This window comes from Mustelus asterias, chromosome 14 (assembly GCF_964213995.1).
Source record: "Mustelus asterias chromosome 14, sMusAst1.hap1.1, whole genome shotgun sequence".
NCBI lineage: Eukaryota > Metazoa > Chordata > Chondrichthyes > Carcharhiniformes > Triakidae > Mustelus > Mustelus asterias.
The window spans coordinates 106,352,500-106,370,160 of NC_135814.1; the positions used below are offsets into that span (position 1 = coordinate 106,352,500).

The following is a 17,661-nucleotide window of genomic DNA, read 5'->3' on the forward strand; positions in this document are numbered from 1 at the left end:
GTAATAGAGATGTAGAGGAAGAAATTGCTAAGCAGATTATGGATAGGTGTGGAGGTCACCGGGTAGTTGTCATGGGTGACTTTAACTTTCCAAATATTGATTGGAACCTTTATAGGTCGAATAGTTCGGATGGGGCAGTTTTTGTGCAGTGTGTGCAGGAGGGTTTCCTGACACAATATGTGGATAGGCCGACAAGAGGTGGGGCAACATTGGACTTGGTACTGGGTAATGAACCGGGCCAAGTGTTAGATTTGGTTGTGGGAGAGCACTTTGGAGATAGTGACCATAATTCGGTGTCTTTCATTATTGCAATGGAGAGGGATAGGGCCTTATGGCAGGGCAAGGTTTATAATTGGGGGAGGGGTAATTATGATGCGATTAGGCAAGAATTAGGGAGCATAAGATGGGAACAGAAACTGTCAGGGAAAGGCACAAATGAAAAGTGGAGCTTGTTCAAGGAACAAATACTGCGTGTCCTTGGTAGGCATGTCTCTGTCAGGCAGGGAGGAAATGGCCAAGTGAGGGAACCATGGTTCACAAAAGAGGTTGAATGTCTTGTCAAGAGGAAGAAGGAAGCGTATGTAAGGATGAGGAAACAAGGTTCAGTTGGGTCACTTGAGGGTTACAAGGTTGCAAGGAATGAGCTAAAAAAAAGGCTTTCGGAGAGTGAGGAGGGGACATGAGAAGTCCTTGGTGGGTCGGATCAAGGAAAACCCCAAGGCTTTTTACTCTTATGTGAGAAATAAAAGAATGACCAGGGTGAGGTTCGGGCCGGTCAAGGACAGTAGTGGGAACTTGTGCATGGAGTCAGAAGAGAAAGGAGAGGTGATGAATGAATATTTTTCTTCAGTGTTCACCAAGGAGAGGGGCCATGTTTTTGAGGATGAGAGTGGGATACAGGCTGATAGGCTGGAGGAGGTAGATGTTCTGAGGGAAGGTGTATTAACAATTTGGAAAACCTGAGGGTCGATAAGTCCCCTGGGCCAGATGGGATATATCCTAGGATTCTTTGGGAGGCAAGGGATGAGATTGCAGAGCCTTTGGCTTTGGTCTTTGTGTCCTCGCTGTCCACGGGGATAGTGCCAGAGGACTGGAGAGTGGCGAATGTTGTTCCTCTGTTCAAGAAAGGAAATAGAATTGACCCTGGTAATTATAGGCCAGTTAGTCTTACTTCAGTGATCGGTAAGTTAATGGAAAATGTCCTGAGGGATAGGATTTATGACCATTTGGAAAGATGCAGCTTAATCCGTGATAGTCAGCACGGATTCGTGAAGGGTAAGTCTTGCCTCACAAATTTGATTGAATTCTTTGAGGAGGTAATTAAGTGTGTAGATGAAGGGAGAGCAGTTGACGTCATATACATGGATTTTAGTAAGGCGTTTGATAAGGTTCCCCATGGTAGGCTCATGAAGAAAGTAAGGAGGTGTGGGATAGAGGGAAATTTGGCCGATTGGATAAATAACTGGCTATCTCATAGAAGTGGAGATGCCGGCGTTGGACTGGGGTGTACACAGTAAGAAGTCTCACAACACCAGGTTAAAGTCCAACAGGTTTATTTGGTAGCAAATACCATAAGCTTTCGGAGCACTGCTCCTTCATCAGATGGAGTGGAAATGTGCTCTCAAACAGGGCACAGAGACACAAAAAATCAAGTTACAGAATACTGATTAAAATGCGAATCCCTACAGCCATCAGTTGGTTGTAGGGATTCCCATTCTAATCAGTATTCTGTAACTTGATTTTTTGTGTCTCTGTGCACTGTTTGAGAGCACATTTCCACTCCATCTGACGAAGGAGCAGCGCTCCGAAAGCTTATGGTATTTGCTACCAAATAAACCTGTTGGACTTTAACCTGGTGTTGTGAGACTTCTTACTGTATCTCATAGAAGACAGAGGGTGGTGGTGGATGGAAAATTTTCAGACTGGAGACCAGTTACCAGCGGTGTACCACAGGGATTAGTGCTGCGTCCTCTGCTATTTGTGATTTTTATCAATGACTTGGAGGAGGGGGCTGAAGGGTGGGTCAGTAAATTTGCTGATGACACCAAGATTGGTGGAGTCGTGGATGAGGTGGAGGGCTGTTGTAGGTTGCAAAGAGACATTGATGGGATGCAGAGCTGGGCCGAAAAATGGCCGATGGACTTTAACACTGATAATTGTGAGGTGATTCATTTTGGTAGGACTAATTTGAATGCGGATTACAGGGTCAACAGCAGGGTTCTGAAGAATGTGGAGGAAGAGAGATCTTGGGGTTCATATCCACAGATCTCTGAAAGTTGCCACTCAAGTGGAGAGAACCGTGAAGAAGGCCGAAAGTGTGTTCGCGTTTATTAACAGGGGTTTTGAGTTTAAGAGCCGTGGGGTTATGCTGCAACTGTACAGGAACTTGGTGAGACCACATTTGGAATATTGTGTGCAGTTCTGGTCACCTCACTATTAGAAGGATGTGGAAGCATTGGAGAGAGTGCAGAGGAGATTTACCAGGATGCTGCCTGGTTTGGAGGGTAGGTCTTATGAGGAAAGGTTGAGGGAGCTAGGGCTGTTCTCTTTGGAGCGGAGGAGGATGAGGGGCGACTTAATAGAGGTTTATAAGATGATAAGAGGGATAGATAGAGTGGACGTTCAGAGACTATTTCCTCGGGTGAATGTAGCTGTTACTAGGGGGGATAACTATAAGGTTCATGGTGGGAGGTATAGGAGGGATGTCCGAGGTAGGTTCTTTACTCGGAGAGTGATTGGGGTGTGGAATGGACTGCCTGCAGTGATAGTGGAGTCGGACACTTTAGGAACTTTCAAACGGTTATTGGATCGGCACATGGAGCACACCAGAATGATAGGGAGTGGGATCGCTTGATCTTGGTTTCGGACAAACCTCGGCACAACATCGAGAGCCGAAGGGCCTGTACTGTGCTGTACTGTTCTATGTTCTATGTTCTATTAACTTGGAATCAATTTCATTTAGTGTTAACATGTCAGTCCAGTTTTTGACAAAGTATCTCAGTTAATTGCAATATGCCACTCGATATTTCATTTGTCCATTTAATTCCACACATCTTCCCATTTTGGCTAAACCCACCTCCTGGTTGCTAAGTAACTATGGACGCTTTCCATACCTGAACCTTTCTGACAGGCACATCGCCGAGACAGCGAGATACGTGTCTTTCTGGGCCCCAGAAAGACATTTTCTTCCGCCTGGACAATGCATGCCCCGATAATGTTCCAACATTTATCCCCAGACATGAAACTGCTCATGTTTACTTTTGCTGACGATTGAATTCCCAGTTCTGAAGCTCTGACCTGACCAGTCCACTTTGCAGCATCTGTTCTTTCTGACTGAGATCAACAATACATTTTAGAGATGAAAATACATTCAATACTTTGATATATATACTTTAAAATCAGATTCATTTGTTTCATATTCTTATTGCATTCACATATGAGCAAACTGTCAACATTAATTTGTAACAAAGAATCATTTCACCCCTTCCAGTTACCCTGTCACTGAAAAGACCACATCTGTCCGTGAATCTAACTGGCTGATTTAAAATTCCCTTCCACACAAGTGTATTGGGGTGCAGGAATCAGGAAGCCTTGTTACAGTTGTGCAGGGTTTTGATAAGACCACATCTGGAGTAGTGTGCACAGTTTTGGTCTCCACATTTGAGGAAGAGGACACAGTCTCAGGATACAGGGCCGGTCATTTAGGACTGAGGTGAGGGCAAATCTCTCCACTCAGAGGGTTGTGAATCCTTGGAATTCCCGACTCCAGAGGATTGTGGGTGCTCCATCGTTCAATATATTTGGGGCTGGGACAGACAGATTTTTGGTCTCTGAGGAGTGGGCGGGAAAGTGGATTTGAAACCCAAGATCAGCCATGATAGTATTGAATGGGCCGAGTGGTCTACTCCTGCTACCATCTAAAACAAAGAACAATGAAAATTACAGCACAGGAACAGGCCCTTCAGCCCTCCAAGCCTGCACCGACCACGCTGCCCGACTGAACTAAAACCCTCTACCTTCCGGGGACCATATCCCTCTATTCCCATCCTATTCATGTATTTGTCAAGATGTCCCTAAAAACTCACGATTGTATCTGCTTCCACAAACTCCCCCGGCGACGGTTTCCAATATCCACCTCCCTCTGTGTAAAAAACGTGCCTCGTACATCTCCTTTAAACTTTGCCCCTCGCACTTGTTTTGTGTTCGGATGAGTTCTGTCCAATTAGAGGTTAAATTAAATTAGCAACAGGAAATTGGGAGCTGCAAATTCCTCCAAAAATAATGCGATATTCAGATCTTTCAAATTTGGTGCAAGTTCTGAAATTAATCATCATTTACGCTCACGGGGTATTCATTAAATTATTGACCAAATATAATGAACATTTCTGTGCAGATGTTGACACCTGTTTCCCTGTGGGATTTTTATCATTTCCTTCAAATAATGTTGATCATCTCCCAACACTCCTCCATTTCTCACCCTCCCTCCCTCCCCCCTCCCACACAAACCCTGAGGCCTACACGCAGCCCGGGAGGCAGGAAGCCTGACCACAGCTTTCTGCACCACTGTCAATAATCCCCCGTCCAAAGCAAACCCCTGCGTGCTGCTCCTACGCCTGTGGAGCTGAATGGCCTCTGTTGTCAGGGATACATTGCAGAGGAAAGCTGGTTAACTCCAGTGATTCCATCGTTCCCTCACCGACACAGCTCACAGCTGCAGATGCTGCACTCACCTGAACTTGTCGAGTGATGGAGCTTTCATCAGGCGCTCAGTGTGTGAACTAACGTTGCACAAAGTGAGGATCAACTCACCCTCACTCTGGACACTGGAGTCAACTGGCCACGGTCCTTGGATTGGAGCCTCTGGCCTTTAGCAGTGAGATTGAGAATGGAGGTGGATGATTATCTGGGGTTTAGTGAAGATAAACAAGAATAAAATTTCTCTCTCAGTGAAGGCCACACCCCATGAATAAATGTAAAAATACCCACACCAGCGCCTGATTTGGTGAGAGGTGATTGTAAACTGAAGATAGATAAGATAACTCAAGATAGATAAGTCGCCGGGTCCGGATGGGATGTACCCCAGGTTACTGTGGGAGGCGAGGGAAGAGATTGCAGAGCCTCTGGCGAAGATCTTTGCGTCGTCGATGGAGACGGGAGGGGTGCCGGAGGATTGGAGGATTGCGGATGTGGTTCCTATTTTCAAGAAGGGGAATAGGGATAGCCCAGGAAATTACCGACCGGTGAGTCTAACCTCAGTGGTTGGTAAGCTGATGGAGAAGATCCTGAGGGACAGGATTTATGAGCATTTAGAGAGGTTTGGTATGCTCAAGAATACTCAGCATGACTTTGTCAAAGGCAGATCGAGCCTGGTGGAGTTCTTCGTAAATGTGACTAAACACATTGACAAAGGGAAAGCGGTAGATGTGGTTTATGTGGATTTTAGCAAGGCGTTCGATAAGGTTCCCCATGCAAGGCTTCTCGAAAAAGTGAGAGGGCATGGGATCCAAGGGGTTGCTGCCCTGTGGATCCAGAACTGGCTTGCCCAAAGGAGGCAGAGAGTGGGTATAGATGGGTCTTTTTCTAATTGGAGGTCGGTCACCAGTGGTGTGCCCCAGGGATCTGTTCTGGGACCCTTGCTGTTTGTCATTTTCATAAATGACCTGGATGAGGAAGTGGAGGGATGGGTTGGTAAGTTTGCCGACGACACGAAGGTTGGTGGGGTTGTGGATAGTCTGGAGGGATGTCAGAGGTTACAGAGGGACATAGATAGGATGCAAGACTGGACGGACAAGTGGCAGATGGACTTCAACCCAGATAAATGCGTCGTGGTCCATTTCGGCAGGTCAAATGGGATGAAGGAGTACAATATAAAGGGAAAGACTCTTAGTACGGTAGAGGATCAGAAGGACCTTGGGGTCCGGATCCATAGGACTCTAAAATCGGCCCCGCAGGTGGAGGAGGTGGTTAAGAAGGTGTATGGTGTGCTGGCCTTTATCAATCGAGGGATTGAGTTTAGGTGTCCAGGGATAATGATGCAGCTATATAAGACCCTCGTCAGACCCCACTTGGAGTACTGTGCTCAGTTCTGGTCGCCTCATTACAGGAAGGATCTGGAAAAAATTGAAAGAGTGCAGAGGAGATTTACAAGGATGTTGCCTGGATTGAGTGGCATGCCTTATGAGGATAGGCTGAGGGAGCTCGGTCCTTTCTCCTTGGAGAGACGTAGGATGAGAGGAGACCTAATAGAGGGATATATGATGTTGAGAGGCATAGATCGGGTGGACTCTCAGAGGCTTTTTCCCAGGGTGGAAATGGCTGCTACGAGAGGACACAGGTTTAAGGTGCTGGAGGGTAGGTACAGGGGAAATGTTCGGGGGAAGTTTTTCACTCAGAGGGTGGTGGGCGAGTGGAATCGGCTGCCGTCAGTGGTGGTGGAGGCAAACTCAGTTGGGTCTTTTAAGAGACTCCTGGATGAGTACATGGGACTTAATAGGATGGAGGGTTACAGGTAGGCCTAAATGGTAGGGATATGTTCGGCACAACTTGTGGGGCCGAAGGGCCTGTTTTGTGCTGTAGTTTTCTTTGTTTCTATGTTTCTATGTAACAGAGAGTGAGTATATGTTAGGGATTTACAGTGTGGTGTGAGCCCCTCACCGCGTGAAGGTTTATTTTCTGAGGTAAGTTTGCTCTGAATTCTTTTGAAACTCTCAGCTGCACCGTGCCAAGTGAGAAACCAGCAAACTGTGTTGGTGTTTTCCTGTACGTGACTGGGAACTGGGAACCGTGTCCCACAGACCACAGAGGGGCAGATAGAGAGACTCCGTGGATCAGATATCGGGGAGAGTTTTGGCCACTGCTCCGTCATGGAATTGAGCAGTGTAAACACACAGCTCCCAGAATACCAGAGAAATCTGACGCCCACACAATGACCAACACAAGCAGAAATACCCAACTGTATGCGATCTTCACTACGTGTCTGTAAGACAGCTTCCATTTACCAAATACTGTCATTGCAACACCCGATTTAACACATTTAAAATAAATAAGTTACAATTCATGATAAATACTCATAACTGGAAATTCTTGTTTGTTCTTTGTGTTGTGTGATTTGGGGCAGGCGATGGCCCAATGGCATTATCGCTAGATTATTAATCCAGAAACTCAGCTAATGTTCTGGGGACCCGGGTTCAAATCCCGCTACGGCAGATGGTGGAATTTGAATTCAATAAAAAATATCTGGAATTAAGAATCTACTGATGACTGGGGAACCATTGTCGATTGTCAGAAAAACCCATCTGGTTCATTAATGTCCTTTAGGGAAGGAAATCTGCCGTCCTTACCTGGTCTGGCCTACATGTGACTCCAGAGCCACAGCAATGTGGTTGACTCTCAACTGGCCTCCAAGGATAACTAAATGCTGGCCAGCAATTATTGCCCATCCCTGGTTACCCTTGGAGCCCATCCTCAGAGCTCATTTATTTTATTCATTCCTGGGGCATTATTTCCACTGTTGCAAAGTTGCCACAAAGTGAAGTAATAAAAATAAACATGTCTTCAGCTTCTCAACACGAAAACATCTCCAAGACGAAATGAATCGTTTTCCAAGGACAGTGAACCTTGTTGTTCCGGTCAGCACTGAGATGGGGAGCATCAAATGGTCACTGAGGTGAAGTGGGCAAACTCCGAAACCGCACCCCCCCCCCCCTCCCCACCCCCCACCCCCCCCCCCCACCCCCCGCCTCCCCCTCCCCTGGACTCAGAGCCTGACGCGAAAAAAACCCACGGGTTTGTGGGTCCATTCATGAGATTTCGTGTCAACAACCAAACCCTCGGTGACGAATATTGACATTGGCTAAGATTCTGCTGTCAGTGGGAGCTAATGGCCGCGTTCCAGAGGAAACCATCACTGCTGATTGTAAATGAATTTAATTATTGGAGAAGGAGCTACAGGCAGAGCAGAGGGTGAGAGTTTTGGGAATTTTAATATTCAATAAATTCAATAAAAAATATCTGGAATTAAGAATCTACTGATGACTGTGAAACTATTGTCGATTGTCAGAAAAACCCATCTGGTTCATTAATGTCCTTTAGGGAAGGAAATCTGCCGTCCGTACCTGGTCTGGCCTACATGTGACTCCAGAGCCACAGCAATGTGGTTGACTCTCAACTGCCCCCTGAAATGGCCGAGTGAGACACTCAGTTCAAGGGCAACTAGGGATGGGCAATAAATGATGGCCCGGCCAGCGACACCCAAGTCCCAGAAATGAATAAATTAAACTACCCAAGTTGGAGTTACTAAATGGTACTCATGTAGAACTCAGCTTGTACAAGGCAATGGATAGGACACAGTAATCTGGGGATGTTGGAACCATGAAGAGTGCAATGGATGGAGTGATGAGAATGCCGTAAGGATCAGAAATCACAATGAGGAGAAACCGGGACCCTTTAAGGGCATAAGCTGTAAGATATAGGAGCAGATTTAGGCCACTCGGCCCATCGAGTCTGCTCCACCATTCTATCATTGCTGATAAATTTCTCAACCCCATTCTCCCGTCTTTTCCCCATAACCTTTGACCCCCTTACCAATCAAGAACCTATCTCTCTCTGTCTTAAATACACTCAATGACCCGGCCTCCTCTGTGGCAATGAATTCCACAGATTCACCACCCTCTGGCTGAAGAAATTCCTCCTCATCTCGGTTCTAAAGGGTTGTCCCTTTACTCTGAGGCTGTGCCCTCGGATCCGAGTCTCTCCCACTAATGGAGACATCTTCCCCAGGTCTACTCTATCCAGGCCTCTCAGAATCCTGTAAGTTTCAATGAGATCCTCCCTCATCCTTCTAACCTCCATCGAGTACCGACCCCGAGTCCTCAGACGCTCCTCATACGTCAGGCTTCTCATTCCCGGGAGTTACACTGGAGCGAAAAACATTATTCAACAGGAATTTTTCAAGATTATGAAGGTTCCGATAGGGTGAATAAAGAGAAACAATTTCCTCTCAGTGGAGAGTCAAGGGGGTATAAAACTGTCACTGAGAGAATGAGATGAAAGATGAGGAGATGGTTATTTATGTAGAGTTAACGAAATTCACCCTGCTTTACCACATGACATGGATAAGCCACTGAGAATAGCACATTTAGAGGGAAAAAGTATTAAAAATATATTCTTTCTGCAGGATACAGAGATCTGGAGAGACAGAAATGTACTGGGTTTAGCTTTGTTCCAGCACAGGCATGATGGGCGCAACGGCCTCGTATGGTGCTGCAGGAGGACTCTGCATTTTTCTTTCTTGTTACAATGGGCTGGAGTGAACATTGGGGGTTGGCGCCGTGCACCCCAGCGTAAATATTTGGGGCAAACCCCCCTCCCCTGGCCTGGCTCGCCTCGTGTTCATTTCACAGCTGATGGGAGCACATTGGTCCGGGCCGGGCTGGATGGTGGACTTGGGAAGGGAAAGTGTTTGGGGGAGGGGAGATTTCAGTTGGACAAGGGACCCGCAAGTCAGGCATGCCCCTCCACTGGCAGCCTGGTGAGTCCGGCCTGATGTGGAGATGCCGGCGAACCAAATAAACCTGTTGTTGTGAGACTTCATCGAGTCCTTCCTGGCCAGGCTGCAGATTGGACAAGGTCTCCCTTGCTGCTTGTTAAATCAGAATGGAGTGGGAAGGGGCCTCCAGTGAGGGTTAATCACCCACTTCAAGGCCTCAATTGCTCCACAGCTGGACAGACCTCTCTTACGATCCATAAATTCATGCCAGGGGTGGGCATTCCACCAATGGCACGGCATTCCATTCCATCGCTGTACCCACTGGATCCTGCCGCCGCCAGCCCACCCTTGTTTAATCAGAGCACAGACATGAATCCAGTGAAAACTGGAACTTTCCCCCAGGTCACTCACAGCCAAATCCCAGATATTATTTTCCAATTGCCGGAAACTCCTGGGCAATCCAGGAAGGTCGGCAGCCGACTACGATGTGATAATTCACCAAGGGATATTCACACAGTGCGTTCAGCTCAGAGAAATTCCCAAGGTGCTGCATCCTGCCATTATCAAAGCAAATCAGATCCTAACGTGAGGTCAGATGGACAAAAGCTCGACCACAGAGATTGCTTTGAAGGGGAATCGTAAAAGAGAGAGAGATTTCTAGCGGGAGTTTCAGAGCCTCGGGCTCAGGTATCTGAGGGCCCAGTCACTGAGGTGGGTGATTAGAACCAGGGATGTCCAAGAGGGCAGAGTTAGCGTTGCATCAAGATCCCGGAGTGTTGTGGAACTGCAGGAAGAGGATGAAACCCGGGGAGGAATCTGAAACAAGGGAAAGGGTTTGAAATTTGAGGCATTTCCGAATGGAAGTGATGTCGGTCAGAGAGCACCAGCGGGGAGCGGAATCGGTGTGAGTAAGGACATGGGCAGCAGGATTCCGCCTGAGGTCAGGTTTATGGATCGAGGGCAGAATGTGGGAGAACAGCCAGGAGCGAGTTGGAATAGTCAATTCTGGGCTGAATAGCGGCAGGAATGAGAGTTTGAGATGAGCCCAGGCAGGGGTGAATTCGGGAAACGTTAGGCAGATGGGAAGAGGCGGTTTTAGTGATGGAGCAGAGATGTGGTCGGAACGTCACCTCAGTGCGTTACACCAGGCGACTGAGAGAGACTTTGTACAAACCACAGATGGTCATTTCCTCTCCTCTCTCAGTTCATTATTTCATATTCTGAGGAAGAATCTCTGATCTCACCAAATCTAAACAGGGTGATGATATTGGGAGGAAGTTGTGCCCATTTTGCAGCCACTTGGCAGCAGCTGCCCCTGCCCAGGATCAGCGCACTGAGTCAATATGAGTCAGTGTTTGAATGTGGTGGAGGTGAGGATATAAAGACTGAACGCTGTAAGGAAAAGGCAGAGCGAGAGAGAGAAGCAGCTCCTTTACTCTTCGTAAGCAGCCAGCTGATCAGACAAGACACAGAATGAAATCCTTACTCCTCACCATTGCCGCAGTGCAGATCCTCCAGTGCTCAGGTAGGTACTGGAGAGAGAGAGAGAGAGAGACACCTCATAAAGCAACACCTTCTTCCCAGTGAGACTCACTGACTGAGATGTCACCAATGTGTTAGAAAGAATTGACTGGAGAATGCTGGAGTGTTTGGTACAACTTTCCTTTTCTCTCTCTACAGGAATCCCCAGCCCTAAGGATGCTCTGAGAGTGTCAGTTGGAAAGCTGAATGAAATCACCGCCATCACCAATCTGTGTGGGATAACCCGGAGAAGAGTGAAGGATGTAAGTGTGTCCAGCTCTCAGTGCGTTTCACTGTCTAAAGTCGACAAGAATATTGCAGAGTGCAGTTAGACACTGATTATTAAACAGGACCAGAATATTCTATTGCTCTCACACTGATGGGTGAACCAGCCCAGGGTAGGAACACGAGATACACTCAGACACTAATGACCTGTTTTCCTCTCATTAGATTAATCGCACAGGAAAATTGTCGTACAACGTGGATTTAACATTCTCTGTGAAAGAAACCGTCTGCTCCAAGAATTCCGGACTGGAATTTGATGATCCCAGCTGTCACTTCCGTCCCAAAAAGTCCGCAGTAAGTCCAAGTTTATAAAATCATGAGGGGGATGGACAAGGTGAATATCCAAGCTCTTTTCCCCAGGGTCGGGGGAATCCAAAACTGGAGGGCAAAGGTTTAAGGTGAGAGGGGAAAGATTTAAGAGTGACCTGAGGGGTAACTTTTTCACACAGAGGGGGTGCGTGTATGGAATGAGCTGCCAGAGGAGGTGGTAGAGGAGGGTACAATTACAACAGTTAAAAGACATTTGGACAGGTACATGGAAAGGGAAAAGTTTAGAGCGATATGGCTCAAACACAGACAAATGGGACTAGTTCAGTTTGGGAAACCTGGTCAGCATGGAGGGTTGGGCCGAAGGGCCTGTTTCCGTGCTGTATTTCTCTATGGCTCGATGACTGTAGTTAGATTGTCACATTGAAACACTCGTGTGTACGGAGTTATATCAGAGAAATTCCCTGTGTGAATGCTGCCGTTATAAATGGCTCAGAGTATAAGTGATGTTGAGATGCCGGTGTTGGACTGGGGTGAACACAGTAAGAAGTCTCACAACACCAGGTGAATGTCCAACAGGTTTATTTGGCAGCAAATGCCACCCGCTTTCAGAACAGGCTGTCCCTTCGTCAGGTGGAGTGGAGAAATGCTTGTTTGTCACTCCACCTGACGAAGGGACAGCCTGTTCCGAAAGCTAGTGGCATTTGCTGCCAAATAAACCTGTTGGACTTTAACCTGGTGTTGTTAAACTTCTTTCAGAGTATAAGGGCAGGTGTGTCTTAACACAATCACACTGAGCATTATTCAGGCCACACCTGTCGGACTGTGTGTGGGATTGGCCACATCATTAAGGAAGGACATTCTGCCCTGGTCGCTGTGTGATGAGGGATCTGATGTGAGGGAATTGTCCTGTGAGGAGAGATTGAGGAACTGCAGCCTGTGTTTGCTGGAGCCTCGAAGAATGAGAGGAGATCCATTAGAAATATATCAAATTATTGAGGGCTTTGAGAAGGCGACACTATTACGTCTGGCTGGAGGATCTAGAACACAGGGCCACAGTCTCAGGATAAGGGACCTTCTGTTGTGAAGCGTTGAAGAGAAACTTCTTCACTCAAAGAGTCGTGAATGTTTGGAATTCTTTCCCTCAGAGAGCAGTGGATGATTAATCATTGAGTATCTCCAAGACGCAGATAGATTTTTGGACACTAAGGGAGGTTTGGGATATGGGATGGGGTGAGAAGGTGAGTTGAGGTTGAAGATCACTCCTGATTGGACTGAATGGTGGAGCAGGAACGAGCGAATGAGTGACCCATGCAGGATCCTGTTTCGCATCTTCCTCTGGAATCATTCAATAATGTAACAGAATTGTGCTTTATTTTCACAGGAGAAAGGTTGGTGTAAAAGCCGTGTGAAATATTTTGCTGATGAGGTGCTGGATGTTGATGTGGAGTGCCGAGGTTTGGAGACAGTCGACAGCCACAGAGATTCATTCGAGTCGAGTGAAGACACTGTTGAGGTAATGTCACCGTTCTACACATCAGGACAATGGCATTTCCAACATTGCGATTATTAAGAGATTTCTCATTGGGCCACTGTGCTAAATATTGAATTATTAATATTTTAATACAGGTTGAAACCAAATCAAAGGAGACATCGATCGAGGAATCTCCCAATGTGAGTATAAATTGGGAAATCTGTCCGAGTATTTTCCTGTTGATCAGAATTGTTAACAGACACATTATCAACAAAAACCATTCTGACCATTGAAATGTGAATATTTTATTCCAGGTAAGAAGCCAATCAGCAGAATCATCGCTGGAGGACTCTCCCAATGTGAGTATAATCTGGCATTTTGTGTCAGATGATTATCAAACAATAAGAATCTGTTGAAACTTTGATCCAGCTTCCTCTGACTCGAGTCAGGAATTTATTGAATTAAATGTCCACCCAGAGACATTGGGAGTGGAGATTCTGATTCTCAATTGCTGCTGGAATCTTCAAGCATAATTAGCGGATTGTTGGATTGAGGTCATGTGGATGGCTCTTGTTTCCTGAATTTTAGAATATTCTAGAATCAGAGAGAACCCTCTCCCCTGACAACAAGCATGATAACAGGGGAGATATAACTGTGGACATCCTGAGGCAGCATCTTTCACATTCCCCTCAGTGAATGGATAATAATTTGGTTAGGTTGATTGGCCATGCCATATTGCCCCTTAGTGTCACTGGATCAATAGGTTATATACGTGGGGTTATGGGGGTAGGGCCTGGGTGGGATTGTTGTCAGTGCAGACTCGATGGGCAGAATGGCCTCCTTCTGCACTGTAGGGATTCTATGATTCTATGATTCTTATTGCTGGTTTCTGTCACAAAGTTAACTCAATAAATCCCAATCGAGGGAGAATCTCAGTCTCTGTTAGTTTATCCATCGAGCCACAACCCCACTGTCCCAGAGCTGGAATGATTATAGCTGTGGTGGGGAACAGGAGGTGTTTGCTGAGGGATTCTCCACTCCATCACTCACTCACTCCATCCCAACTCCAAAATCTCACAAGTTAATAATTCCTTATTTAACGTTTAAATCTTTGATTTGGAACTAGTTTTTTCCATATTATTTACAAGATGTCTCATTAATTCCCATTTCTGTCCCTATAAATGTGAATATTTTATTCCAGGTAAGAAGCCAATCAGCAGAATCATCGCTGGAGGACTCTCCCAGTGTGAGTATAATCTGGGATTTTGTGTCAGATGATTATCAAACAACAAGAATCTGTTGAAATTTCTCTCCAGCTTCAATGAGTCGGATCGCACTCAGAATTTTGATTCAGTTCGATGGATGTCTGGAGATTAGAAATGAAAATAGTTCAAATTCCCTCATTGATGGTGTTTCATAAGCAGTGAAATCTTTGAGTTAAAGATCATTCTAATGCTCAATATTGGTTCTAAACAGATCAATGTGAATCTTTTCACACAGGTGCAAAGCAAGTCAGCAGAAAGATGGCTCGATGTGTCTGTAAAGGTGAGTAGAAACGGGGAGAATTGTCTCTGGATCAGCAATAATAAAACATTGAGTTCAGATTGAAGTCAGCCCATCTGAAAATGACCATTCTGCTGATTGTGTTGATTGCAGGAACACAGTGATGATTCAAGAGTCCCACACTGACCCTGAATGAAACGTCTGAAAGAGCCAGCTTGGTGTCAACACAAGAAGACCTCATTCCCATTGAAGAAGATGTTCTCAACTGTCCTTTACTCCTTCATGTATAAGGGCGGTGGGGGGTGGGGCGGGGCAGGGGGGCAGGGGTGGGGTGGGTTTGGGGGGTGGGGCGGGGGGGGCCTGGGGTTCCTGACTGTACATTTCACTGTAACTGGGAGATTCTATTGTTTGTAAATGTTCTGTCCTTTGGTGTGTGTTGTTGTTGTATTCTGTGGATCATAATAAAAGTGTGAAGAGAATATTTCCTGATGTTCCTCCAGATGTTGCTGCTGCTTTCACTGATTGGTTGGGAGCTCAGACGAACTCCAGCCTGTAAATAATACAGAACATCGTTTCAAATGGATGGGATCATTCGGAACAAACATTTAACTCAGTGAGGAAGTGAGAGTCCCAAATACACTGCAGCAAAGCTCTGTGATTGGCTCACAGAATCACAGAATCCTACAGTGCAGAAGAGGCCCTTCGGCCCATCGAGTCTGCACCAATGCATGAAAGGCCCTGACCTCCCCACCTAATCCCACTGGCCAGCACTTGGCTCACAGCCCTGAATGTTATGATGCACCAAGTGCTCATCCAGGTACTTTTTAAAGGATGTGAGGCATCCCGCCTCCACCACCCTCCCAGGCAGCACATTCCAGACCCTCACCACCCTCTGGGTGAAAGCGTTTTTCCTCAAATCCCCCCTAAACCTCCCACCCCTCACTTTTAACTTGTGACCCCTCATAACTGACCCATCAACTAAGGGGAACAGCTGCTCCCTATCCACCCTGTCCATGCCCCTCAGAATCTTAAACACCTCAATCAGGTCGCCCCTCAGTCTTCTCTGCTCCAGAGAAAACAACCCAAGCCTATCCAACCTCTCTTCGTAATTTAAATGCTCCATCCCAGGCAGCATCCTGGTGAATCTCCTCTGCACCCTCTCCAGTGCAATCACATCCTTCCTATAATGTGGCGACCAGAACTGCACACAGTGCTCCAGCTGTGACCTCACCAAAGTTCTATACAACTCCAACACGACCTCTCTGCTTTTGTAATCTACACCCCGGTTGGTAAAGGCGAGTGTGCCATATGCCTTTTTCACCACCCTATTTACCTGCCTTTCCACCTTCAGAGATCTATGGACAAACACGCCAAGGTCCCTTTGTTCTTCGGAACTTCCCAGTGTCAGACCTTTCACAGTATACTTCCCTGTCAAATTACTCCTTCTAAAGTGCATCACCTCACACTTTTCAGGGTTAAATACCATCTGCCACTTATCCGCCCATTTGACCATCTGGTCAATATCTTCCTGTAACCCAAGACACTCAACCTCACTGTTAACCACCCGGCCAATCTTTGTGTCATTGGCAAACTTACTGATCCTCCCTCCTGAATTTATTAATCCTTTGGTAAAGTTCTGTGACCCAGTGGTTCTGAGACTGAGTGTGGAGGGTGGGTTTGTAGAATTGAGGATGGGATTATTCATTGGTTGGAGGGTCAGGGGCAGTGTCCACTTGTTAAATCAGTGATTACTGATGAACATGGAGGGGAATTTTCCTGGAAAGACGGAGGCTGAGAGGTGACCTGACAGGAGTTTATAAAATTATGAGGGGTGTGGATAGGGAGAACAGTTGGAAGCTTTTTCCCAGGGCAGAAATGACAATTACAAGGGTGCACAAGTTCAAGATAAGGGGGGAAAGGTTCAGTGGAGATGTGCGGGAAGTTTTTTACACAGAGGGTGGTGGAGGCCTGGAATGCGCTGCCAAGTGAGGTGGTTGAGGCAGATACGTTAGTGACATTTAAGACTTATCTGGATAGACACATGAACAGATGGGGAATAGCGGGATACAGGCGATTGGTCTAGATAGGACAATGTGATTGGCACAGGCTTGGTGGGCCGAAGGGCCTGTTCCTGTGCTGGACTGTTCTCTGTTATGTAGGGATGAGGAAACAAGGTTCAGATGGCTCGATTGAGGGTTACAAGTTAGCAAGGAATGAGCTGAAAAAGGTGCTTAGGAGAGCTAGGAGGGGACATGAGAAGTCCTTGGCGGGTCGGATCAAGGAAAACCCCAAGGTTTTTTACTCTTATGTGAGGAATAAAAGAATGACCAGGGTGAGGTTAGGGCCGGTCAAGGACAGTAGTGGGAAGTTGTGTATGGAGTCAGTAGAGATAGGCGAGGTGATGAATGAATACTTTTCTTCAGTGTTCACCAAGGAGAGGGGCCATGTTTTTGAGGAAGAGAAGGTATTACAGGCTAATAGGCTGGAGGAAATAGATGTTCGGAGGAAGGATGCACTGGCAGTTTTGAATAAACTGAAGATCGATAAGTCCCCTGGGCCTGATTAAATATATCCTCGGATTCTTTGGGAGGCAAGGGATGAGATTGCAGAGCCTTTGGCTTTGATCTTTGGGTCCTCACTGTCCACGGGGATGGTGCCAGAGGACTGGAGAGTGGCAAATGTTGTTCCTCTGTTTAAGAAAGGGAATAGAAATGACCTTGGTAATTATAGACCGGTTAGTCTTACTTCAGTGGTTGGTAAATTGATGGAAAAGGTCCTTAGGGATGGGATTTACGACCATTTTGAAAGATGCGGATTAATCCGGGATAGTCAGCACAGATTCGTGAAGGGCAAGTCGTGCCTCACAAATTTGATTGAATTTTTTGAGGAGGTAACTAAGTGTGTTGATGAAGGTAGGGCAGTTGATGTCATATACATGGATTTTAGTAAGGCGTTTGTTAAGTCCCCCATGGTTGGCTTATGATGAAAGTAAGAAGGTGTGGGACAGAGGGAAAGTTGGCCGATTGGATAGGTAACTGGCTGTCTGATCGAAGACAGAGGGTGGTGGTGGATGGAAAATGTTCGGATTGGAGGCAGGTTGCTAGCGGAGTGCCGCAGGGATCAG

General features: G+C 46.5%; 1 protein-coding gene across 1 annotated transcript; it reads left to right on the forward strand.

Moving 5' to 3' along the window:
• The first annotated feature begins 10,808 nt into the window (after positions 1–10,808).
• Positions 10,809–14,769, forward strand: LOC144504102 (secreted phosphoprotein 24-like). Its single transcript, XM_078229278.1, has 9 exons — positions 10,809–11,012; positions 11,168–11,271; positions 11,459–11,587; positions 12,945–13,076; positions 13,190–13,234; positions 13,349–13,393; positions 14,236–14,280; positions 14,535–14,579; positions 14,691–14,769. The coding sequence occupies exons 1-9, from the start codon at positions 10,961–10,963 to the stop codon at positions 14,721–14,723; spliced, it is 630 nt and encodes a 209-aa protein (XP_078085404.1). The 5' UTR covers positions 10,809–10,960; the 3' UTR covers positions 14,724–14,769.
• Positions 14,770–17,661: the final 2,892 nt, after the last annotated feature.